Here is a 22309-nt window from a genome sequence, read left to right on the forward strand (position 1 = left end):
TCAGCCTCGTCATGCGGTCAAGATGGGATGCAATCTTTTGTCTGTATAGTACAATTATGGAAACATTTATTAAATAGCGACTCGACAATGTGTATTCACTTGATATTTCCCGCCCCTCTTCTTTTTCTCCATTCTCTCTTTATTTCCCTCCCCAATTTCCTTGCTGTCCACTCACCTAATATCACATAGTCATCCTCTCAGTGACTTGTCCTCATCCTTCTTCAGCGATGATAGATATGCAGAGATGAATTTAAATTTAAATGGTGTTGTGGTTCACCAGGCATGTGCTCATTCAGGCAATGCTATTACTGCCCAATCAGCATGTGTGACACTATGTTCATTGGTGCCTGAAATTATGGAATTGTGACATGGCCATTTATGAGCTGTAGTCTCATGTTAAGTTACTTGTGGCCCATGCTACTATCGTCTATATCTTGGCACGAATAGCACTATATATCAATATGCCAGCAGCTATTCGACACGAACAAGAGAAAGCAGGATACTTCATATGAACCTCCCCACTCAACTCATAATATACTGGAGCTTGGAACATTCATCTGCTGGCTTTTGCGTTGAGTTCTACAGAGGGATGACTCACACTTGCAATATTTCTCACTGCTGTGCTTCTTATATCATCAAGCTAAGTCTCTACTATGTATGTGTGAAAACCAAAAATACTCCTGTGGAAACAAGTTGTTCCTAGAAAGCTCTCCAAAGGCTCACTCGCATAAATTTTGGTGCTTGCTTACTTGCTGATACTCACTTCAAGGAACTATACGAGTGACTGCAGGCAGACAGACTATTCGAAAGAAGACAATGTCAGGGCAGCAACAGAACAGTGAGCAGAGATGATTACAACTAATATCTAACAATCCGTTCATGTACCTCAGATAGCTGCCCATAAACTTCCAAAGCTAGTTCTCAACCATTGTAGCCCGGTTCAGATGGAACGAGTCCATAACAGTCTCCTCCGCCGGGCCAAAGTCAATTTTCTGAGTCTTCTCCCTGATAGCGTCCCTGCTCTTCAGCGTCTCTTCCGCAACCTCCCGCCACGAGATCGTCCTGCCAGCACGAACAGTCTCCTCCTGCAACCCTTCCAGAGGCTTCTCAACGCGAACATCACACAGCCTGCCCCCCTCCTTCCTCACAATCCCATCCACAATCACCACCTCGACATCTCTGATACTAGAATGCAGCACCACCGCCGCGACAGGATCCTGCGCCGCAGCAGCCAGCATGCCGGGGCTCGAGCCGTCAAACACCACAATGTCGGCCTTGTATCCCTCCTTCAGCGTGCCCACCTCCTTCTCCATCCCAACGGCCCTGGCGCCCGCGATCGTGCCTAGGTTGAACGCCTCCTCGGCTGTCCCCTCGACGCGTCTCGGCCACAGTCCTTCCTCCAGCCGGCCCAGCTCTTGTGCTCTCGACACTCGTCTCTGCTGTAGGATTAGGTTCATCTGGGTCGGCATGTAGCTTGTGCCCCAGGAGTGGCAGTCTACGCCCAGACTGCCCACTCTGCCTTCCAGCATCGACCGCCACATACTCACAGGTTCCATTCCCCTGATAGATGCAGTGTTATCATTAGTAGTTCTTTTTTATTGTGTAAACTCGACTTCTTGCAAGGGGTTTGCTCTCAAGCACAAAGGTTCAGGAGGAAAGGGGCGTTGGGCAGGAGAAAAGTGCTTTCCTCAAGCGAGAAAGGAGAAGGGGGGGTGAACCTGAGATTTTACTTACATCTGCATCTCTGTATTAGGCGTCGAGCTCACAAAAGCCCCTCCCTCCCGCAGCACCCCCACGTCCTCCTCCCGCAGCCCTGTCCCATGCGACAGCAGCACATCCGGCCTCAGCAGTCCCGCCTCGCCCAGGATCCTCACCGCGTACGGCCTGCCCTTGCCGAACGCAGGCCCACCGACGGCATGGCTGGTGATGATCTTGGCAGGGTGAGGACCCGCGCGCAGAGCAGCGTAGATACCCTTCAGCTTGTCGGTGGGCAGAAACAGGCTGTCTATGGCGAATCCCACGCTGACTCTGTCGCTACTACTACTGCTTCTGTCACCATTGGCTTCTTCCTTTTGAGTGCGCGCGGCAGCAGCAGCAGCAGCAGCAGCAGCCAGAGCGCTCCAGTCCGCCAGCACGGCCGGGTCAGTGACGTCCTCGCGCGTCTGCAGCGGGTTGAAGGAGACGGCGCGGCGCGACGGGGCGTAGCAGTAGACGGCGCGCAGGCCCGAGGTGGCGAGGGCCTGGACGGCGGTGCGCGGGTAGTCTGGGCCCAGGTTGAGGTGCGCGTGGTCGACGACGGTGGTGGTGCCGGCGTCGAGCGACTCCATGGCGCCGCTCAGCTGGCCCCAGAAGAGGTCTGCGGTGGTGTACAGGGAGCCGGCGAGGCAGCCGCAGGGGAGGTACTGGAACAAGGTGTGGTTGGGGTGCAGGCCCTTGAGCTGGGTCTGCCAGAGGTGGGCGTGGGTGGAGATGAAGCCTGGGGAGATGATCTTGGCGGTGCAGTCGAGGACTCTGGTGGCTGGGTCTTGAAGAGGGGCGGAGATTGAGGGACTGATCTTGGTGATGAGGTTGTTCTGGATGAGGAGGTCGGATTTGGTTGGCACGACGTGGTTGTGCTCGTCGTGGAGGAGAAGGGTTCCGCCTTTGAGGAGGAGGCTGCTGGTGGGAGGGGTTGTCGTTTGAGAGGCCATCGTCAAGTTTTTATTTTACTTTGGAATAAGAAGTTCAGTTTCTACGAGTCCTCTGTTGAGATGAACTGATAACCTGTGAATGGTTGGCTATAGTGGCATGAGAAAGGTCATGACGGGTTGTGTGGTACGACTTTTGGGATTATATTTATACAAGCAAGTTCCCGGATAGGAAGCAGTGACGTTCAAACTGGTATGTATCGATGTAACTCTCTTACCCAAGCACATGCATCGTCTCCACCATCACTGCTCCCCTTTGATCTGCAAGGCACAGGACGAGAGATCCTAGAACGGGTTTTACAGGGTCAAGCCTCTATGGCGAACCATGCTTTAGAATTGCCATCGGCCTACGGACAACGAATATGCGAATTTGACAGACAACATAGAATAGTCAAGCCAGCCTGATTACGAAAGCATTGAATTCCATCTTTACATCTCTCCGCCAGCTGCAGATAGTCATACCAACCAAGGTACGCAAGGATCTGGCATTGGGTGATGAGTTTCCGCCAGACACGCCAAAAATCTTCAAGTACTTACTCAGTAGGCATCGTATAATTCGTGCCGCCTGCGATATACGTTAGACTTGGCATCCTCATTCGGTTCTCGGATAAACTCCAGCACGCTGCTTATTCAGATTTTACCCCGGACGGAAGACATGTGTTATTCGCGAAGACGCGAACGGCTTTAACAGGGGTTATGCGAAATCAAACGACGAATTTTCCCCTCTGCTAGCGCTTGAACTTGCGGTGCCCTGATGAATGATGAGTATTTCCGAGGATGTTGGAACTTGTAGTATATGAGCTTGTTGGCATTGAGGTGGAAATGCTGTCTTGACAGCTGTCCTATGGAATGGCTAGTCTTGTCTGAAGTAACAATAATGAACAATAATCTGTTGCAGAACTGATCTTGTAATATCATTTTTGACTCTGAATTACTGAAGGAGACCATCTTAAGCCTACTCACTCGATTTGGGAACAAGCTCTGATGATCATAGTTGGGGTGTCCGTGGTGATGGACAAGGCATATGACTGGAATCTTTGCTACCAAAAATTTCAGACAGCGGACAAAATGACCTGACTGAGAATGAAGTAAATCAGAGGTTGGAGAATTTTGGGGTTCCGGGAACACACTGATGGATACTTAGTCAAGATATACCATCATTTTCCCCTTTTGGAATGCTCTGTTCACATGTATCAAATGCCAATCATCATATCCTACAGTAGTAGCATCAAACCTTGTTCTGTTCAGTCCTCAAACCTAATTGTCCATGTTTGGTATGGCTATTTGTTGGTACCCGAAAACAACATGGTAAAAGACGAAGCATAGGAAGTTAAGAATTCCAAGTCAATCATTCTCCACAACAACAACATGCAAAAATGACCATCGATCGATCCCTTGTTTCGTATCTTGAGGGTATGCTGAACTAAGTAAATAACAACAATGAGTATGCCACCCTGCCTCGCCCTATCCTAGTACCCTTACCAGTTCCTACCCCCCTAATAACCTGATTCCTTTATGCATGCAGACTCGCCTCCAAACAAGAAACAAGAAGTAACATGGCAAACTCCTGGGTATGATGATGCTATGTGCAGACCACAACAACATGCTCAACAAGGCAGAACAAAGGGTGCCCGACATCATGCCTCTCCAGACCCCCTCTCTTTCCTTTTCTCCTCGCCCAATGCATACAGAATGATTGCCTCTCTCTCTTTCCTTCTAAACACTCTGAAACCTCACTTGTCTCAAACTCTTGCTTAACCTCTGCAGCCCACCACCTCCGTGAGAACCAGTCGGTATGGGTATTAAGAATCCCCCAACTCCATCTCTCCTCCACCGCACCATCGTCCTTGTCAAGATACCCTCCGTTCTCTCCTTGCCATCGTCATCGTCATCTTCGTTGTCGTCGTCGTTGTCCACCCCGCGGGACGGACCCCTTCCCAAGGGCGATCCCTACGGCTCCACAAAAGGGTCGAACTCGAACCTCTTCGCCGCAGGCTCGCCGTCAAGGTCTGGCAGCCGCGGCGGGTGACTGCTCACGGCAGACCTAGTGGTGGCGGTAGTAGCAGTCGTGGCGCTGCCGGCGGCGGCGGCGGCGTTGTTACTGTGATGGGGAGCAGCAGGAGATCCATGGCGCTCCTCCCACAGCTTGCGGACAACTTGATAGATAAAGTGGAACTGAGCCTCGGCCTGAACCATGTTGCGGCGCTGCTCGCGGAGCTGGTTGACGGTGCGGAAGATGAGATCGTCGCTGGCGTGTCGGGCAATTTCTCGGGCCTGCAGCTCTTCATCGTCTAGTGACGAGTCCTCGACATCCATCCTCTGTGCTGTGTCGACATCCTCTTCTCCAGTAGTAGCAGCAGTAGTAGCGGTGGTGGATGCTGGGTCCTCCAGGTGGCCATTCTGGCCCTCCATGCTGTCTGCATCGTCCTCGCCTCCCTCAGTGGCACTGTGGCCGAATTCGGCGGCGGGACTCTTGTCCCTGGCGTCCCAGTCATCCAGCACACCGGCGTCCATCTCCCGCATGATGTGCTCCAGCGCAATGAACGTGCCGCTCCGGCCCACACCGGCGCTGCAGTGCACAATGCGCGGGTTTGATGGGCCGGCGTTCCGTTCGCGCGACAGGCGCATCAGCGTGAAGAAGCTGTCGAGATCCCCAAGGGCTGGAACGCCAAAGTCGGGCCACTTCTTGTACAAAAAGTGCCAGACGGTGCGCTCCTCGTAGTCGTCGGTGACGATGGCGGTGGCGGCAGCAGCAGCAGCAGCGGGGGGAGTGACGTCCTTGTTGGGCTGCGGCTGGGGTGTCTCGACGCCGTCCTGGGGCGTGTCTCCCACAGACTGGCCCAGCTCGACGGTCACGCTGTCTGCATCGTCCTCGCCGTCATCGTCGTAATCGATATCGTCCTCGTCCTCGTCCTCGTTTTGGGCGGAGGCTCCCTCATCGTCGAGCGAGGTCTTGGACGGCGAGAGCATCTTGATGTCGCCATTCTCATCGACGGGGTTGGGCTCTGCGACTGGTGGCGTTGCCGCCTCGACTGGAGCAGAGCCATTGACGGCGGCTGCTGCTGCTGCTGCTGCTTCTTTCTTGCTCGATCGCTTATACACTCGAATCACCAGCTTCCGCAGCTCGATGGCGTCACCGGCCTCCGTCTCCTCGATGGCCTCACACCGCACGCTGGCCCGGAACCCATCGCCAAACTCGTCCTTCCGGCCGACCTCGAGCGGAGGATCGTCGGGCCGGCGCGGAAAGTAAGGGTAGCACTTCTCGAGGTTGCCCTCGTGCGTCTCGGTCAGCATGACGATGACGCCAGGGCTCTCGAGCTGCTCGACCGCCATGCGCCAGACGTGATCTGTCGTCTTGTGCTTGGGCCCCTGCATGGCGATGTACCGGTCCGACGCCTCGGCGCTACCCACAACAGCGCTGGGTTCCTCCGGTGTGTTGGCTTCGCCCCCAGTGGCGCCGCCATGGCGTGGTGTAAGGTTCCTCGCTGCGACGTAGCTCAGAGAGATGGGCGAGGCATTGATGTAGTCCTGCTTCCCGGCGGGCACGCGCAGCCTGACACGATTGTTCTGCCACGGCTGTATGTTCATGTATCTGTCCAGCTTGCGCAGATGGTCGCCCGTGACGCGCGCCCAGCGAAAGTCCGGAGACGGGTTGGCCATGCTCTGAACCATGCGGTGACGCTCCAGCCAGACAATCTCTTGGAACCTTATATCGATCTCGTGGGGAGACAGGGACAGGAACGAGGGCATCTTTGGCCGCCCGTCCTGCTGCTGCTGCTGCTGCTGCTGCTGCTGTGAGTCGTCGTCGCCGTCGCCGCCATCACCGTGGTCATGATCGTTGGTCCGCGATACGGCGCTCAGGGGGTGGGGCGAGGCCATGAAGCGGTCGATGGGACTGTTGCGGACGCTGAGGGCAGAGACGGGCGAGCTGGCACCGTCCGAGGCGGCGGCGGGGGAGCGGGCGCGCTTGTGGGAGCGGCTGAGGTCGCGCAGGGTGCGGAACGGGGAGGTCTTCTTGTTGGGCACGGAGGGAATCTGGAGGGGCTGCGGAGTGCCTGGCTCGGGGGTTGTCTTGCCAGAGCTACGACCGCTTGCTGCTGGCGTGGTGATAGCCGTCGTGTCTGTGATGATGGTCGGACGAGAGGGCGATTCTTTTCGAGACTTCCTGTGAAAGCCTGACCGTAGACGGTCCATCGTGAGATCGTGAGGTGTGGGCGTCCCTGCTGCTGCTGAAGGAGGAGGAGGAGGAGGAGGAGGAGGAGGAGGAGGAGGAGGAGGAGGAGGGCAGGAGGTGGAACGGTGGTGGTCGAGGAGACTGGGCGTAATGAGGGAGGCTGCGTGTCGACCAGTGGCAGTCTCGGGCGTAAGAGGAGGAGGACGCTGCAGCCGCTCCTCTCTTGGAGGGAGCCAAGCCCTTCTTTCGCAAAGATGTATGAGGTAGAGCCTGTATGCAGATCGCACTCTCTCGACTTTCGCGCGGCGGAACCTGCGTGGGCGATCTGCTCTGTGGGTCAACCGCGGGGCCCAACCAACGCCCAAAAAGCCCCCAAAAATGAGGACGACAAACACAACGGCGCTCCACTGTCTGACTGTCTGTCGTCCTGAGGGTTGGGTCTCGGTGGCGTATAGCTCTTTGTTGGATTAATAAAGAACTAAATCAGATATGTCCTCGAAAAAGGCAGCCAGGCCCCCCTCGCCGACAGAAAGACACCCTTTTCGCCCTCTCGTGATAAAATGGATGTCGCGTGAGCTGCAAGATGGTGTCATCCGCAGAAAATAAGCATCTGCAGCTCAAAAGACGAGACAGTACAAGGGGCAAAAGACGACAAGGCTGGTTGGCAGGCCTAATAAAAGTTAGCTGCGCATGCACAAGCAATGCAACGCAGCCAGCCGAAGTAGCAGCAGTTCGTTCGTGCGACGGCGTAGAGCGAGAAAGAGGGTTGCTGTCCTCTGTTTGGCTGGATTTGATCCCCCAGCAAGGAAAAAACACAGCGACAAGCGCGGTGATTAAGGCTGGAATGTAACCTTAAAAAGATGCGAGGAGGAGGAGGAGGAGATGGTGGACGAGTGAGTGACCACTCAAGCGGGGAGGTTGTCTGTCCCAAGGGATGATTGGATGGGTGGGAAAGAAGAAAATTGAGAGGTCGACAGGTGATGAGGACGTGTGACTCGGCGTCGTTTATCGCGGTTGATCATTGTCGTTGTCGTCGTCGTCGTTGTATCCTTCGTGTCGTCATTGATGATGAACCCTTTCCTCTCTGAGACGCATGCGTTGTCTCGAAGAAAAAGTCAACAATATCTTCCTTCTCCGTTCTCTCTTTTTTGTTCTCTCTGCCGTACACTCTTACACATACAGTCGCAAAAGAGGGAAGAGAAAAGGAATGAAGAGGAAAATTCAGCTTGCTTCCGTGAGGTCACAGGTTTGATCCGTCATCAGCTGTTTGTCTGGTTGTGGATCTGGGTCCATGAAGGAGGGGGGACATGATTTTATTTTTTTCTTCTTCTTCTTCTTCCTTCCTCTATTGAACCCGATGACATGGGCCCGGCCAAGGTGCATGCATGTGTGTGCATCGCATCTTGGCCATGTGGGACAAAATCAACAAGGTCTGGGATCTGACATTTTTGACATGCAGGACAAATGAACTGCCACGCAGCAGGCAGTACTACTAGAGTACCGTATGGTAGTGTTCTGGAACCCTCTGTTTCTAAGTTTAGGGGGTGTGGAAGCTAAGTTACAGGGGGTTGGGAAGGAGGATCTCGCACCTCGGCTCCCTCCCCCCCCCCCCCGTCTACTCTTCCTCCAACCCATGCCGTGGAGCTCCGCCCGCAGATGACAGGGCATGACGGATTACAACTGTGGTCACATACACTATTGACGATTATTCTCCGATCTCATATCAGGGCCTGTTTCCGTTGCAAGATGAATTCTGGAGAAGAGGTAGGGAATAAATCAAGAAAAAGGAGAAGACGAAGGAGGAGATGGAGAAGAAGACGCAAGTCGAAGAGGAGACGATGAACAAGGGGAGACCAAGAGGAAAGAGAACAAGTGCAGCAAGAGAAACAGTCCAACTAAGAACAGCCTGCATCATCATTTGACCATCGTCCACCACTAAACTGAACCATAGACCCAACAGGTCGGAACGGCACACCTACTATAGTACACACCATCAGATCATTCCACCATCTAACCCCAACCTCTACGAATCGTAGATTTAGACACTTCCTTGCATGAACTGCGTCATAGCATCGGACCCCCCTGGCGGCTGAAACGAGACGGAGTATTGCGCGACACGCTTGAGAAGTAGATCCATCCTCTCGGGTCAGATAGCGTTGCACAGATTGGTCAACATCCATGTCATCTGTCTTTGACGTATATGTATGAGGGGAGAATATACACCCAGACTGCCTGCCAGTACAGTACTAATATACACATGAATCATTGAGAGGTGAATCTTGTCGTCCCCGTTTGATCTCGCCTCACATTATGCAGTGTCCACTGGTAGTCGACCATCGCAAGCACAACCAAATGGTCATCTGTACCGATGAACCACACTCATGAAGGGCCGCCCTGGCTTGTAACCTTGCCCTACTCAAACAAACATCGTGATGTTGTTGTAACAGTAGTAGTAGCAGCAGCAGTAGGAGCTCATGCCTGGTCCTAACAACTGATGGTTCTCCCTTTTCCTTCAGGTCCCTGAATAGACAGCCGTCACATAACGCCCACACTCCACCCTCTGCTCGACACTCACCTTTCTTCCCTTGCCTCCCTCCCCAAGCCGCACCGTCTGCCGCGGCGTGATCTGGAACCGGTGCTCCTCGCCCTTCCTGCCCGCCCTGGCGTCCCCTGCGCCCCCGTCCAGCGGGCTAATGTAGATGGGCGCATTCGAGTTGGTCCTCTTGCCGTTTCCAAGCTGGTAGAACTCGTTGCCACCCCACCACACGATATCCGCGCCCCAATTCGTGTCGTTGGCGCCCGTCCGCCCCGATGCGTCCACGTACGTCATGTTGTCCATCACCGCCGCCGTGTGCGTCGCCCCGACCGACACCCGCGCCAGTCGGATCGGCACCACCGAGTTGGCCTTCTCGTCCCACTCAAACAGGCCTGACAGTGCCTTGATCTTGGTCGGTCCGCTCGAGACGTGCGTCCACCGGCCAGTGCCGAGACCCCCATAGATCCCCTCGCCCGCCGCCCACGTGTCGGCCACCACCTTGCCAAGCGCGCGTGCCGGTGCCGTGGTGATCTCAGTTGATGGTGCTGGTGCTGGTGCTGGTGCTGGTGCTCCTGTTGTATCGCTCGACTGCGAGAGCAGCCGCGCCGCGTCCACGGTGAAGAAGGAGTTGGACCCGCCGGCCGCGATCGAGGTCACCCTGGGCGCCAGCTCTGTACCCCGGTAGAGTTTGTTGAAGGGGAGCAATGAGGGCACGTCGATTGTGGCCTCGTCCGAGTCGGCCGGGAAGCCGAGCTGGCCCACCGAGTTGTCGCCGAACACAAAGACCCGCCCCTCGTCGTCCAGCACCAGCGAGTGGTAGTCGCCTGTGGCGATCTTCTTGGCCCTGAAGCCCTTGAGCGTGCTGATCTCGTGAGCCTGGTCGACAGGCCCCTTAGGTCTCGTAAGCCATGTCAGACCTGCGACGCCCAGCTGGCCCTTGGACGGGAAGTTCTCAGTGCTCGACGCCGCAGAGAACACGCGGCCGGATGATGTCAAAAGGAGCGTATGGTCCTGCCCGCTCTGTATATCCACAATCTTCTCTCCCCAGCCCAGGTCGGCGGGTTTGATCTGGCGATAGTTGATGGGTGCGCCAGGGCTCGACCAGAACGACAACCAGGATGACGATGATGATGACCCCTCCTCGTTAGGCTTGGTGCTGCCGCCCAGCTGGTCCGACCTCGCCACCGGCAGCGAGTAGACCGACCCGCCCTTAGAGAGCGCCAGGATGCGGTCCCTCGAGATGGCCAGCTTCACAATATCCATACCCTTCAGTGTATAGCTCGGCCTGGGGTCCTCAGCCCAGTATCCTGTGCCCCACTGTACCAGATCGCCCTGCTCCGTGACGGCAACGCCAAACGCCTGGTCCAACTTCAGATCCCGCAGCAGCATCCCGTCGAACCATGTGATGCGCCGCGGCGTCTTGACCACGGCCTCCTTGGACTCGGGCGCGACTGCCCGGCCAGCGTTGGAGCCCCAAGCGTAGACCCCCGGGTTCTCCCAGCTGTTCTTGACCTGGACGTGCTGAGACGAGAGGAGGGCGCGGTTGTCCTCCTTGTCCTTGGGCGCCTTGCGCTTCTTCTCAAACTCGATCTCAGCCTGTGGGATGGCGGGTTCGGTATTGCTGGAGCCCAGGAGCGTGGGGTAGAGGTAGAGAGCGCCTGCGACTATGGCACCACCCACTGCGAGGCCGCCGAGGATGGGAACGACCTTAGAGCCGCCGCGGCGCTGTGGTGGGGGCGGATGGCCTGGGTAAGAGCTTGCATAGCGACGGCGACAGATTCTCGACGCCGACAATGACAACGACGAAGAGTCGGAGCGCAGGGGGCTGCCTCTTGTGAGGGTGCGCCTGGCTGAGAGGCACGTCGGCTGTCGCAGAGCAAGTCTTGGCACGAGAGTCGACATGTCTGTTGTTGAAGAGACGAAGACTCTCCCAAAGCTGGTAACTCAATTTCTTCAGAGCAGATGGAACCAATATAGGTGAACACTCAATCAAGGAGACATTGCCGCTCCATGAAGGATGCTGTGAATTGGGCAAATCGGGTGGTCCAGCAACCGTTTGGAGAAGGCTCAGAAGGGTCTGTTGAGGTAAGTGGTGAGGTCATTCGTGGGCGGCGCGATGGCCTTTACTAAAGCAAAGGCTCTGAGTGGAAGAATTGGTAAAGTTTTGGAGCTTAGCTTCGATCCTTGTCCTCGTCTTGAAGCTGGTACGTACAGCTGTGGTACATGACAGCTCCTTGATATTCCGTCTTTGTATAACGTATTTATAGTTTACATATTTACTAGTTCGGTTCAACCTCAAAATGATATGGAGGTGGGGGATTGCCGCACCCAAGTATAATTCTGTTGCATGCTCTACTTGTTTGTTTTACTGCATTCTCAGCCCAGCCAGAGACGATTCATCAAGAATGGAAGGCGTCCTCTAAGTCACTGTATGTAGGAGTTTGCATGGGTACTGTACTGCAGTAGAACCCCACAGCGGGAAGATCCACTATAGCTTTAGGCCTGCCAGCCCAACCCCAGTCAGTCCAGGCCTGTGCCCACTGCCGTATCTCGGCTGCAGTGCAATCTGGCACCAAAAAGCCCGCCATACAGGGCTGACAGCTCTTGGAGGTTCACCACAACCCATACACAACCCACCACCACCACCCCTCCTTCATCTACACACCCACCACACCCAGATTACCAGATCAAGGGAGGGATACGAATCCTCCCAAGATGTACGAGGACTCTTGGTATAACTACATACCAGAGCTCCAGCAGCAGCCGCCCCAGCCCCAGCACAGGAAGGCGCCGTCACAGACCTACGGGCACCGGCGGCGTGAGTCCCTGCTCCAGCAGCCAATTGTTCGTGGCACACCACTCCAATTCCGAGGTCTCTTTCTCTCTCAGAAGGCAGCAGTCCTAAACTGACAATGAACAGGGCTCCAATGGGGCAAACGAGGCCGTCGAGGACCTAGAGGAGCTGATAGAGGAGGATGACGATGATTCACCCCCCGAACCAGGCCTCTCGAGGCGAGCACGCTCGGTTTCCGACTTCCACGACATCGTACGCGCTGAACAGCTTGCACATGAGACCGCCAAGAAGAAATTTAACAAGAAGAAAAGCCGGGCGCAGAGGCGGGACAGCAGCTTGGATGCACTAGCACTGCCTGGAACAGAAGCCCTTCTCGACGGGGACGATGTGCTGTACGACACCTTGGAGGATGAGTTGTTGCTGGACGCAGGGCAGCAGGAATACACCTTGTATGGCGAGCAGCTGGCCATGACGGAGCGGCACCTGGAGACGCTGATCGGCGACACTAACAGTGCGCTGAAGCTGCTCGCCTCCCTCTCCGAGTCGTTCCGCGGCGTCGAGGAGCAGACCAGCACGTTCCAGTCGCAGTGCGAGGGTCTGCTGTCTGAACAGAGACGGCTGGAGACGCTGGCGGACGAGGTCGGTACTGACCTGCACTACTACGCATACATTGACAACGTCACGCGGCGCCTCAACGCTCCCGGCGCAGGCAGACAGGTAGAGGATGAGTCGTTCGGCGAGACGCTGCAGAACCTGGATGCCTGTATCGCCTTCATGGGGAAGAACCCTTCATATCGAGACTCTGAGTCCTATCTGGCGCGCTACCAGGCCCTACTGACCAAGGCCCTGCACTTGCTCGAGGTGGGGCTGCAGAGCCGTCTCGACAGGGTGTCGGCGGACATATCAAGGCAGATCGCGGGCACAAAGTCGGAGTCGGCCCGCCATGCATTGGCATACGGCCGGTTCGAGGAGATGATGCTTGATTCGTACTCGCTCATCCCGAATGTGCAGAAAGTGGTACACCAGGCCTATGACCAGTCCGGCAATGCCCTGTCCGGGACCAACTCCGATATCTACTCCAACACAGCGAATAACATCTTCCAGGCGTACATCGCTGCCCGGGACCGCGACCTCAGGCCTATCATCCAGCATGACCTGGATATCTTCAAGAAGGAGGCCAAAGACGCATCCGTGGAAACGGCCTCCCGGAACTATGTCAAGCAGTGCTTTGAGAGGTCCTTCAACGAGGCCATGCTCTTCGCCAAGATCTTTGCTGTCGAGCCACACTACAGCACAGACCCTAACTCGGCCTTCGTGACGCTCAAATCACACCAGAGGGTCATGGTTAACGCTACCAACGTCGTCCCGATCGCCAACAGCCTACAGGGTGCGCTGCAGACGGCGAAGCTGCAGACGATCTGCAACATCCTGGGGTGGATCACGAATGAGTACCTCATCTCGGATTACGACGACGACGAGTCCGCCTTCACGAGACACTGCCAGGAGCTGGCGGCGAGGCTGCTGGCGGAGCACCTGTGGGTCTTTACAGACAGCGCGTTCGAGGCCGAGATTGCCAAATCCATCTCGAAAGTCACCGTCCTGCCAGATGCACTGAAAATTGGGCCCGTCGTTGACGGTGTCGCGTCGTCCAATGCGTATCCACCTGTCAAACGAGCTCTGGAGCTGTTGGTCATGTTTGACCAGTCCATGCCCAAAGAGCGATGTGTAGGTTGCTCCCTCTCTTCTTTCAAGGAAGACCTGCTCTGTCGAGAGTCCTTAGAGCGCCAGTACTGACCATTCTCATCCCACACACAGCAACGCAACAGCCCAGTGGTGTACAAGATCGTCAAAGAGACGATCCAGGTGCTACAGCGGGCAGAGGCCCGGATCAAGACGACCAAATCGGGGACCGATCCGGACCTTTTTATGCTCAAGAACCTCCTCATCCTCAAGAACGAGCTGGTGTCGCTCGAGATCGGCGACGTGCGCAATCAGGAGTCCGACATGCAGTACTTTGGCCAGATCTGGAACAACCTAACGCCGCAGAACCTCGTGGGGTACGTCAGCAGCTTCATCCCCGGCGCAGCCTCGCTGTGGTCCCGCAGCGGCGCCAACGCGTCCGCGCAGACGCCGCAGCTAGGTGGTGGGGGGCCCTCGGACCATCAGGACGCGAGCGAGCAGCTGGACGACCTGCTGCGGCAGGCTATTGGGGGCTTTACGCTGCGGTGGGCAGAGCTGCTGGGTGGCGAAGGCGGCGGGAGGAAGACGGCGGGCAAGAACCTGGTCAAGGTGGAGAGGGAGCTGGAAGAGATGCTACAGAATGCGTTCAGCAACCAGCCCGAGGTGATTGGCAAGCTGAAGGAAGCCATACAGATGCACCAGCAGGTGCAGGCTCAAAAGCGATAGAGAAGAGAGAGAGAGAGAGAGAGAGAGCAGAAGTCATCTCATAGAGAAAAGACGATACATGTATGCAGATGAGACGAACGCCGTAGCCCGTCATCAAGATGTACTTGCATATATATACAACTCTCACACTACTTCCCTCACGTTTGGTTCTGGTAACCATGCCTTTCTTTTTGGAAATGAACGACAGGAATAAAGAAGATGATATTTGTGGTAGTACTGTAAAGTATTATTCATACAGATTATAAGCACATCCAGGCCTCCTTAAAAGTCGCCGAGGAATTACATATTCTCTAGCAACGGTTGTACCTACCTAGTATGTTCTACTGTATGCTATAGTACGTACATGCAGTAGCGCAATAGTTAATAAGTTACCGTGCCTGTGAGTGGCCAGCACGCAATCTCTCCCAGAGAACACGACAAGGGTCTACTATAGTACTCTCTCTGTGCTACTGTGGGCCCTATCTTATCGGGACCGGCTTCGGCCTCTTTTTCTGTTGCCAAACCTTCATTATTCATTCACAATCGTTTTTACCAAGCCAGTCTTGTTTTCCTTTCTCCTTCCTTTTCTGATTCATCACCCAATCTCCCCTCAGTCTCAACTTTTCTCACCTCCTCGTACCTCTGTAAGGGAACGACAGACTTGAAGAACAGAGGAAGGGTGTTCCCAGCTCGTTCCCTCGTCGGAGAATTGAAAGGAAGGAAGGGGGCGTGGGCACGCAGCAGCAGCAGCAGCAGCAGCAGCAGCAGCAGCAGCAGCAGGAGTACTTATGGTCATGGCGGACTCGGCGGCTGATATTGATGCTCACCCTCATGAGGGAGGAGGCGCGGCGCAGACAGCCAAGGATTTGTTCTCGGGGGCTGCTGGTGGTGTTGCGCAGGTCTTGCTTGGTGAGTGCTTTGTTCTCCAGTCAATTTGCAGAGGCTGGATGGATGAATGAAGGGGCAACGACGCCGTCATGGGATGGGATGAGATGAGATGAGACTCGACTCGACTCATCATCATCATTCCTCTATAATTCTCACTCAGGGTCAACCAACATCGAAGCTGAACAAACCTCCTCTAGGCCAACCCTTCGACATAGTCAAGGTCCGCCTCCAGACCGCCACAACCCCGACCACGGCCCTCAGCGCCGCAACCTCCATCTGGCGCAACGAAGGGCCCCTCGCCTTCTACAAAGGCACCCTCACCCCTCTCCTAGGCATCGGCGCCTGCGTCTCCGTCCAGTTCGGCGGCTTCCACGCCGCCCGCCGCTGGTTCGAGGACCGCAACACCACCACCCACGGCAGCCCGCCCGCCGCCCCGCTCTCCTACCCGCAGTACTACGCCGCCGGCGCCTTCGCAGGCGTCGCCAACAGCGTCATCTCAGGCCCCATCGAACACGTCCGCATCCGCCTGCAGACCCAGCCCCACGGCGCCGCCCGCCTCTACTCGGGCCCCCTCGACTGCGTCCGCAAGCTCGTTGCCGCCCCCGGAGGCGGCCTGTGGCGCGGCGTCTACCGCGGCGAGGCCGTCACCATCCTCCGTGAGGCCCAGGCCTACGGCGTGTGGTTCCTCGCCTTCGAGTGGCTGATGAACGCCGACGCCCGCCGCAACCGCGTCTCGCGCGACGACATCCCTGCCTACAAGATTGCCTTTTACGGCGGTCTCGCGGGTGAGGCCCTGTGGCTGGCCAGCTATCCGCTCGACGTCGTCAAGAGCAAGATGCAGACCGATGGGTTCGGCGCCGAGATGCGGTATCGGTCTATGCGGGACTGTTTTGCGCAGACGTGGGCGAAGGAGGGCATGGGCGGGTTCTGGCGCGGGCTGGGGCCTACTTTGCTGAGGGCCATGCCTGTGAGCGCGGGCACTTTTGCGGTTGTGGAGATGACGAGGAGGGCGATTAACTAGACCACGGGATGGAGTTTGGTGTGGCCTGGGCTAGATGGATAGAGTGGATGAGATTCTTTTATTCTTCTTTTTCTGAGAGGTTATTCGAGAAAGAGGTGGCGGAGTTTCAACGGGCATCCAAAATATCTTCCCCTGGTTCTTCTGCGGTTTCAACAGGGCAAAATGGGTGATATCCATGGCAATAGATTACTTCTTTTTTTGTGGGGGGTGGATGTGATGAGGGCTAGATTTCCTCTTCAAAGATTTTATTTCTTGTTTAACGGCAGCCCACGCTCGTCCTCCTCACCTAGTCACTATTCTCCACACGGTTCTGCAATATCCTCCTGGCATGTTGAGGCTCCAGCATCTCGAGACCCAGCTCCTCAAGCACCCTCCTCGCCTCGCTGTTATCCACAAACACGCGATCGCTCACCTGCTTCAGCGACATGCCCTGGACCTCTTGTCCTTCGGCCACCACCTCCACCGGCAGGTTCAGGAGCCGTAGAGCGTCCGCCAGGAAGGCCATGGCCGCGGACGACCCGTCGTGCACATACCGGTCCGCAATGGCAAAGATGGCATGCATGTCGCGCAGGAATTGCGCGGCGCCTAGAGTCGTGAACCTATTTGCTACGAGGACGTGTTCGTAAAGGTTGTCCTGTAGCGACTCGAGGGCCCTGCGCACGACGCGCCTGAAGATGGCCGTGCTGAGGGCGTGGGAGAGGAAGTCGAAGTTGCGCTTGAGGATCTGAGGGGTGTGTTAATAGATTTTTTCTGAGATGTACATGTTTCAGAGAGGGGCAAACAACTTACACTGAGCGGTTCGTCCAGCTCTGCCGTGATGGCAAGTGTGTATGGATCGATAGGCGACGAGTCCTCACTGATGGTCAACCATTGTGTGCGCTGGATATACGGTCGAAATGCCTTGGACTGTGAGTCCTGCACCGCTGCGATAAGCCAGTCCTGCGCCTGCTGTCGGCGCGCGGCATAGGCCTTGATGGTCTCATCAAACAGGATCCCGCCATCTCCCGTGGAGCCGACGCTCTGCGATGTCCGGCCCCTGACCTCATCGTGGCTCATGCCGCCGGCCAGGTTGTTCTGGTCATCAGATCCCCTCGCTCTGGCCTGCAGCCGATCCCACATCTCTACAAAGAACTCCTCGTTGCTCCAATCCTTGAGGGCACTGACCACATGATCTGAGCTTCCAAAGACCTTACACAGCGTCTCCAAGGCGCCTGTTCCCTGGAGAGCCGCAAGATCCTCCTTGCTCGCCCCCGAGATGGCCTTGAAGGCCAGGGAAGTGGAAGCATTGTATGCATCGAGCCCATCCCGGAGACGCTGGTGGTACTGGTCCAGGATGGCGAGCTGGATATCAACCAGGAATCTGAGCTGGTGCGAGAACCTCCTGATCCGATTATACTGGCTGGTGACCGAACGCAGGAGGTCTATCACACGAACTGCGCCGAAAGTGGGTTTGGTCTTGCCTGGGCCGCTGTAGTCGTAGTCGATCTGTCGAGCGTCTGGGCTGGCCATAATAACCTGGTATCGCTCCAGGGCGAAGGTCCTCTCCGCCTTGAGCCACCGGTCAAAGTGCTCGTCCAGCACTTCAGAGGTGAGGCCGCCCCAGCCTCTTTCGACATCCCCGCCGTCATAGCTGAATTGTCTCCGCAGATTGTCGTCGAAGTCCATGAGCTGGCCTATCAGGCTGCTCAGGAAAGCAGGATCCTTGAGCGCCACCTTCATGGTTGATCTGACCTTTTCGCTGACGACTGGTAGCAGAGAGGTGATGAGAGCACACGTCGGATCCATGTAGACCATCTTGTCTGCCACCTCGGTATCTGTAAACTTGCTCGCCAACAAGTAACCAAAATCCTCCCGCAGGAAATCGTCCCACTCTCCCAGCTGGGCAAGGATCCACGGAAAACACTGACTCCCGATGTTTCGAGGTTCGCTCGTCGCATTGTCGCTCATGAAGTGGTACCGGAACTCTTTGATCCAATTCTGTGCCATCACCTCCATCGGCAGCAGGGTCACAACACCGCTCGAGTAGAGAACCTCAGGCGCCTGCAGGTCTATCGACTTCTCAAAGCACTCCCTCCATTCCTCGTCAATATCGGAACGAGGATCCACCTTCTTCGGCCACCCCCTCTTGGCCAGTATGCCGTCCATCTCTGTCCACATCGTCCTCTTCATCTCCTCCCACAGGCTCTCGGCGATGGCGGCAACATGTGTGACGAGATGCACGGCAGCGCCATCCGCAGGGCCCTGCAGCTCCTGCAGGTACGCCGCCAGCCTCTTCAGCTTCGTGTATGGCTCGAGTGCGGCCTTTGGGTTCCTGGGCAGGTGGCTTCTCGCCTCCTCTCTGAGGCTCTCTACATCCTGCAGCAGCACCAGGTACCTGTGGGCCAGATCGACCTTGGCCAGCTTGTGCATGGGGCCCTCCAGCCTTTGGATGGCCTCGTCGGGCGCGTCGGAGGCGGCGACGATCTGGAGCCGCACGTCGATGTCGCGCTGCAGGGCCTGGAAGTCGTCGATCTGCTGCTGCAGGGAGGCCTGGCGCTCGTCTGCGGACTGGCGGGCGGTGGTGAGGGAGCGTGCGGCGTCGTCGAGCTGAGATTGTAGCTGGGCGCGCTGCTCCTCGACGCTGGCGAGGAGGTCGTCGAGATTCTCCATGTCGGCTGCATACTGGAGCTTGTCGTCGAGGTAATCGTCGAGGCGCACGTCGTCTGAGGAGGACGGCGAGCGAAAGAATTGGGGCGGCATGGTTGCCATGATTGCTGCTATGGGTAGGTGTAGTGAGTAGGTTTTCTTGACGGAGCTGGTCGCTGTTGAAAAGTATCGTCCAGGTGACAAAAAGATGGTGCTTGGCTAGGCTGTCTGTTTAGCTGTCTCTCTGTCATCAGCCTGAGTTACAAGGAACAGGGGACGTGGAAGGCAGTCACCTCCATCTGCCTACTCTCCAATGAAATAAATGTAATAAATAAACAAAAAGAAGAGATTAAAAATAGGATCAAGTGAGTTAGGGAAAGGAAGAGGAGACTCGTAAATAATGTCAAGGCTTATACAAACATGTTCTGCAGGTAGACAGAAGAAAGCAGCAACATTAGTAGGCCACATGTTCATTGAGACCAAGCAAATGGCCACACCCTGTGGAATGGAGTCTCAGACCTTACTGTATACAGTAGTCAATTCATCTTCAGTGCCCTTGATTTTTTATCTTATCTTTTATAATCAATTATCTTCAAAAATCATTTTCTTCTTTTCTTAACAGTGAATGCAATATTCAAGAGATGAGGTTTATGTGTACGGTCATTATCTCCCTGCAAGTACACTGCCCGTGGCCGCTAAAGCATTATCTGCATGAGGTGCCTTGTATTATAAATTATTATAAATAGGCAGGGCCTCAGTAGTGTCGGGAGGATCCTCTCAGTGAACTTTATCAAGAGTCTGGGGTTGGCCCACGCCATGAGCGCTAACGCCGCATCTGTCCTTGAATTACTTACTTTATGGACATTGTGTCCTTTCTCAGTGATCCTTCTGATTTTCTCTCTTTCATTTGTTGATAAGACCCAGGGGACTCGCCCTTCCCAAGTTCGTCTCACGGTCTTTTTTTGAAGCCAGCAAGGAAGACGGAAAAAGACGGGAAAAAATGGCCTGGCCGTGGGAGTTTGTCCATGTCGACAGCAATGCAAAGGAGCTGAGGAGACAGACCCTCGACAGATACGCCGGATACGCGCAGATATCAGCATTTGGCCCTGTATTTCTGGTTCTTATCTACAGGTTGGCATTATGGACCATCAAGACATTCGACGCGCGGAAGGCCGTCTACTCAGCCGTGCCTGAATCGCCCAGGCGGAAGATTCGGCGGCAGAGTCCGCTTGGTGCTTGGGAGGCACGGTATCGACTGTTCCTGTGGTGGCTTGGAGGCGATGTTGTCTTTCTGGGTCAATCGTGGGGTCGACGAGACGAGTGGGTCTTTGGGCTGGGCTGGGGCGCGTGGATGGGGATCTTGTCGGTCCTCGAGACAGGCGATGGTGAGTTCTAATGTCGCAACCCTTATCCTTTGGGGGAGGAAGATGAAGGATGAGAAGAAGTAAAATAGAGTCAACGCTGACATGCTCCATGCAGACTATTTTCATCTCACAAAGAGAGTCGGCATCATCGGGATCTCCCAACTTCCCCTGCAGTACCTTCTCGCCCTGAAGAGCCTCAACCCCATCGCCTACGTCTTGAACTCCTCGCACGAGGAGATCAACCGCTTCCACCGTGCCCTCGGCCGGATCGTCTACGTGCTGCTCTTTCTACACGCATGCCTGTACACGAACTACTTCATCCAGACGGGCATCTTCCTAGAGAAGCTGATGTCCTCTCGGGCCGTGCAGACGGGCCTTCTCGGGATCTGGGCCATGACCTTTCTCGGGGCCACCGCGCTCAAGGCCATCCGCCAGTACTCGTACAGGATCTTCTTCATCACCCACCTGGCCGTGGCCCTCATCATCCCGCCTCTGATCTGGTTCCACGTCCGCGTGGCCAGGGTCTTTGTCGTCGAGGCCCTGGTCGTCTTCCTGGTCGACATCATCTCCCGCAAGCTCGACACCATCACCACCACCGCCACCATCGAGCAGGTCGCCGGCACGAGCCTCGTCAAGGTCACCACGAGCATCCCCCACCACAAGATCGACCGGTTTCGCAAGAACCCAGGCTCGCACATCTACCTCCAGATCCCCGGCGAGTCGCGGCCCTCCTCCCAGGACCCCCTGTCCAAGGAGTACCTCGTCCATGAGTTTCTGATGAACCCCTTTACCGTCGCCGCTGTGGACGAGGACAACAGCGAGCTCACCCTCGTCGCCCGCCACCTCGACGGCCCGACCACCTCGACCCTCCGCCAGCTGGCGGACCAGAAGACCCGCGCCAAGCAGCACCAGACCTCGCTCGCCATCGAGGGCCCCTACGGCGTGGCTGCCAACTACAGGAAACTCTCCAGCGGCGAGTACGACCGCGTGCTGCTGGTCTCGGGCGGTGTCGGCGCCACGTTCACGGTGCCGCTGTACCGCTCCCTCGTTGTGGAAAACCCGGGCGCCAAGGTGCAGCTGGTGTGGGCCATGCGGAGCCCGCGCGAGGCTGCTTGGGCTAACGCCGCCTCGAGGGAAGGGAGGGTCTTCTCGGCAGAGGATGGGGTGCAGCTCTTCGTGACTGGGTCCAAGAGCACGCCTGGTGCGCAGGAAGGGGATGGAGGAGATGAGGACGGTGTCGAGTTGAGTACGATGCAGGGTGAGCAGCAGCAGCACGGCGTTCGTCCTGATCTCAGGAAGATTGTGGACGATGTGTTTAGGCACGGGCATGAGGAGAGGGTGGCTGTGCTCTTCTGCGGACCAGCAAACATGGGCCGAGACCTGAGAAATCATGTTGGCGTGTGGGTGAAGAAGGGAAGGGTGGTGTTCTGGCACAGCGAGAGCTTTGAGTGGTGAGAAGAGGATGTGTAAGTCATCTCACATAGCTGCAATTTGCCCTAGAGGGGGACAATCAACATCCCCCAGTAGACTTCACCTGCAATGCTCTGCTGTGACGCTGTTTATCTTGTGTTATCGTGGTTGTCTTCTATGAAGGTAATAGGGTATGAAGTCGCTGTATCTTTTTTGAAGTTTGGTCTCACAACCATGAGTACTCTTGCCCATGCTGCTTGCTTGCTTGCTGCCATCTGCATACAGACGCAAATCTTCCAAGAAATAGGGCGCGCTCTCACTGGCGAGTCGCCAGGCCTCACTCGCTCTCCACCATAAATTAATGTTGCTCACAATTAAAGAAAGAGACGTCAGATTCATTACGGTCATCGTACATACCTCCAACG

The 22309-nt window shown here is 55.9% G+C and overlaps 7 protein-coding genes across 7 annotated transcripts; 3 read left to right on the forward strand and 4 right to left on the reverse strand.

The window, feature by feature from the left end:
• Window positions 1-825: 825 nt before the first annotated feature.
• Window positions 826-2690, reverse strand: M406DRAFT_94542 (uncharacterized protein; the record flags this gene model as incomplete). Its single annotated transcript, XM_040926277.1, has 2 exons — window positions 826-1560; window positions 1735-2690. 2 exons carry the CDS (start codon window positions 2688-2690, stop codon window positions 915-917), a joined length of 1602 nt encoding a protein of 533 aa, XP_040774611.1. The 3' UTR covers window positions 826-914.
• Window positions 2691-4811: 2121 nt separating this feature from the next.
• M406DRAFT_14999 (uncharacterized protein) lies at window positions 4812-6440 on the reverse strand (the record flags this gene model as incomplete). Its single annotated transcript, XM_040915396.1, has 4 exons — window positions 4812-4954; window positions 5159-5402; window positions 5790-6083; window positions 6180-6440. Coding segments are annotated over 4 exons (942 nt in total), but the record flags the coding sequence as incomplete, so codon positions are not given.
• A 2933-nt stretch (window positions 6441-9373) lies between these two features.
• On the reverse strand, window positions 9374-11299 carry M406DRAFT_341112 (RCC1/BLIP-II; the record flags this gene model as incomplete). Its single annotated transcript, XM_040921624.1, has 2 exons — window positions 9374-10993; window positions 11078-11299. 2 exons carry the CDS (start codon window positions 11297-11299, stop codon window positions 9374-9376), a joined length of 1842 nt encoding a protein of 613 aa, XP_040774613.1.
• Window positions 11300-12112: 813 nt separating this feature from the next.
• Window positions 12113-14597, forward strand: M406DRAFT_341113 (Sec34-domain-containing protein; the record flags this gene model as incomplete). The annotated part of the gene is made up of 3 exons (XM_040921625.1): window positions 12113-12241; window positions 12339-13916; window positions 14007-14597. The coding sequence occupies 3 exons, from the start codon at window positions 12113-12115 to the stop codon at window positions 14595-14597; spliced, it is 2298 nt and encodes a 765-aa protein (XP_040774614.1).
• A 773-nt stretch (window positions 14598-15370) lies between these two features.
• M406DRAFT_261007 (mitochondrial carrier) lies at window positions 15371-16485 on the forward strand (the record flags this gene model as incomplete). The annotated part of the gene is made up of 2 exons (XM_040917410.1): window positions 15371-15485; window positions 15662-16485. The coding sequence occupies 2 exons, from the start codon at window positions 15371-15373 to the stop codon at window positions 16483-16485; spliced, it is 939 nt and encodes a 312-aa protein (XP_040774615.1).
• Window positions 16486-16736: 251 nt separating this feature from the next.
• On the reverse strand, window positions 16737-19185 carry M406DRAFT_279700 (uncharacterized protein). The gene is made up of 2 exons (XM_040918392.1): window positions 17275-19185; window positions 16737-17209 (listed from the first exon to the last, which is right to left on the reverse strand). Exons 1-2 carry the CDS (start codon window positions 19132-19134, stop codon window positions 16772-16774), a joined length of 2298 nt encoding a protein of 765 aa, XP_040774616.1. The 5' UTR covers window positions 19135-19185; the 3' UTR covers window positions 16737-16771.
• A 925-nt stretch (window positions 19186-20110) lies between these two features.
• Window positions 20111-21929, forward strand: M406DRAFT_262963 (uncharacterized protein; the record flags this gene model as incomplete). Its single annotated transcript, XM_040917549.1, has 2 exons — window positions 20111-20412; window positions 20612-21929. 2 exons carry the CDS (start codon window positions 20111-20113, stop codon window positions 21927-21929), a joined length of 1620 nt encoding a protein of 539 aa, XP_040774617.1.
• Window positions 21930-22309: the final 380 nt, after the last annotated feature.

This window comes from Cryphonectria parasitica (assembly GCF_011745365.1).
Source record: "Cryphonectria parasitica EP155 unplaced genomic scaffold M406scaffold_6, whole genome shotgun sequence".
NCBI lineage: Eukaryota > Fungi > Ascomycota > Sordariomycetes > Diaporthales > Cryphonectriaceae > Cryphonectria > Cryphonectria parasitica.

What these genes read in the sequence shown, in the direction of transcription:
- M406DRAFT_279700 (XM_040918392.1), bottom strand. Translation starts at nt 19,134, where the DNA reads ATGGAGAATCTCGACGACCTCCTCGCCAGCGTCGAGGAGCAGCGCGCC. An exon ending in AGCTGGACGAACCGCTCAGT is followed by an intron (nt 17,210 to 17,274) that starts GTAAGTTGTTTG and finishes CACACCCCTCAG; the next exon opens with ATCCTCAAGCGCAACTTCGA.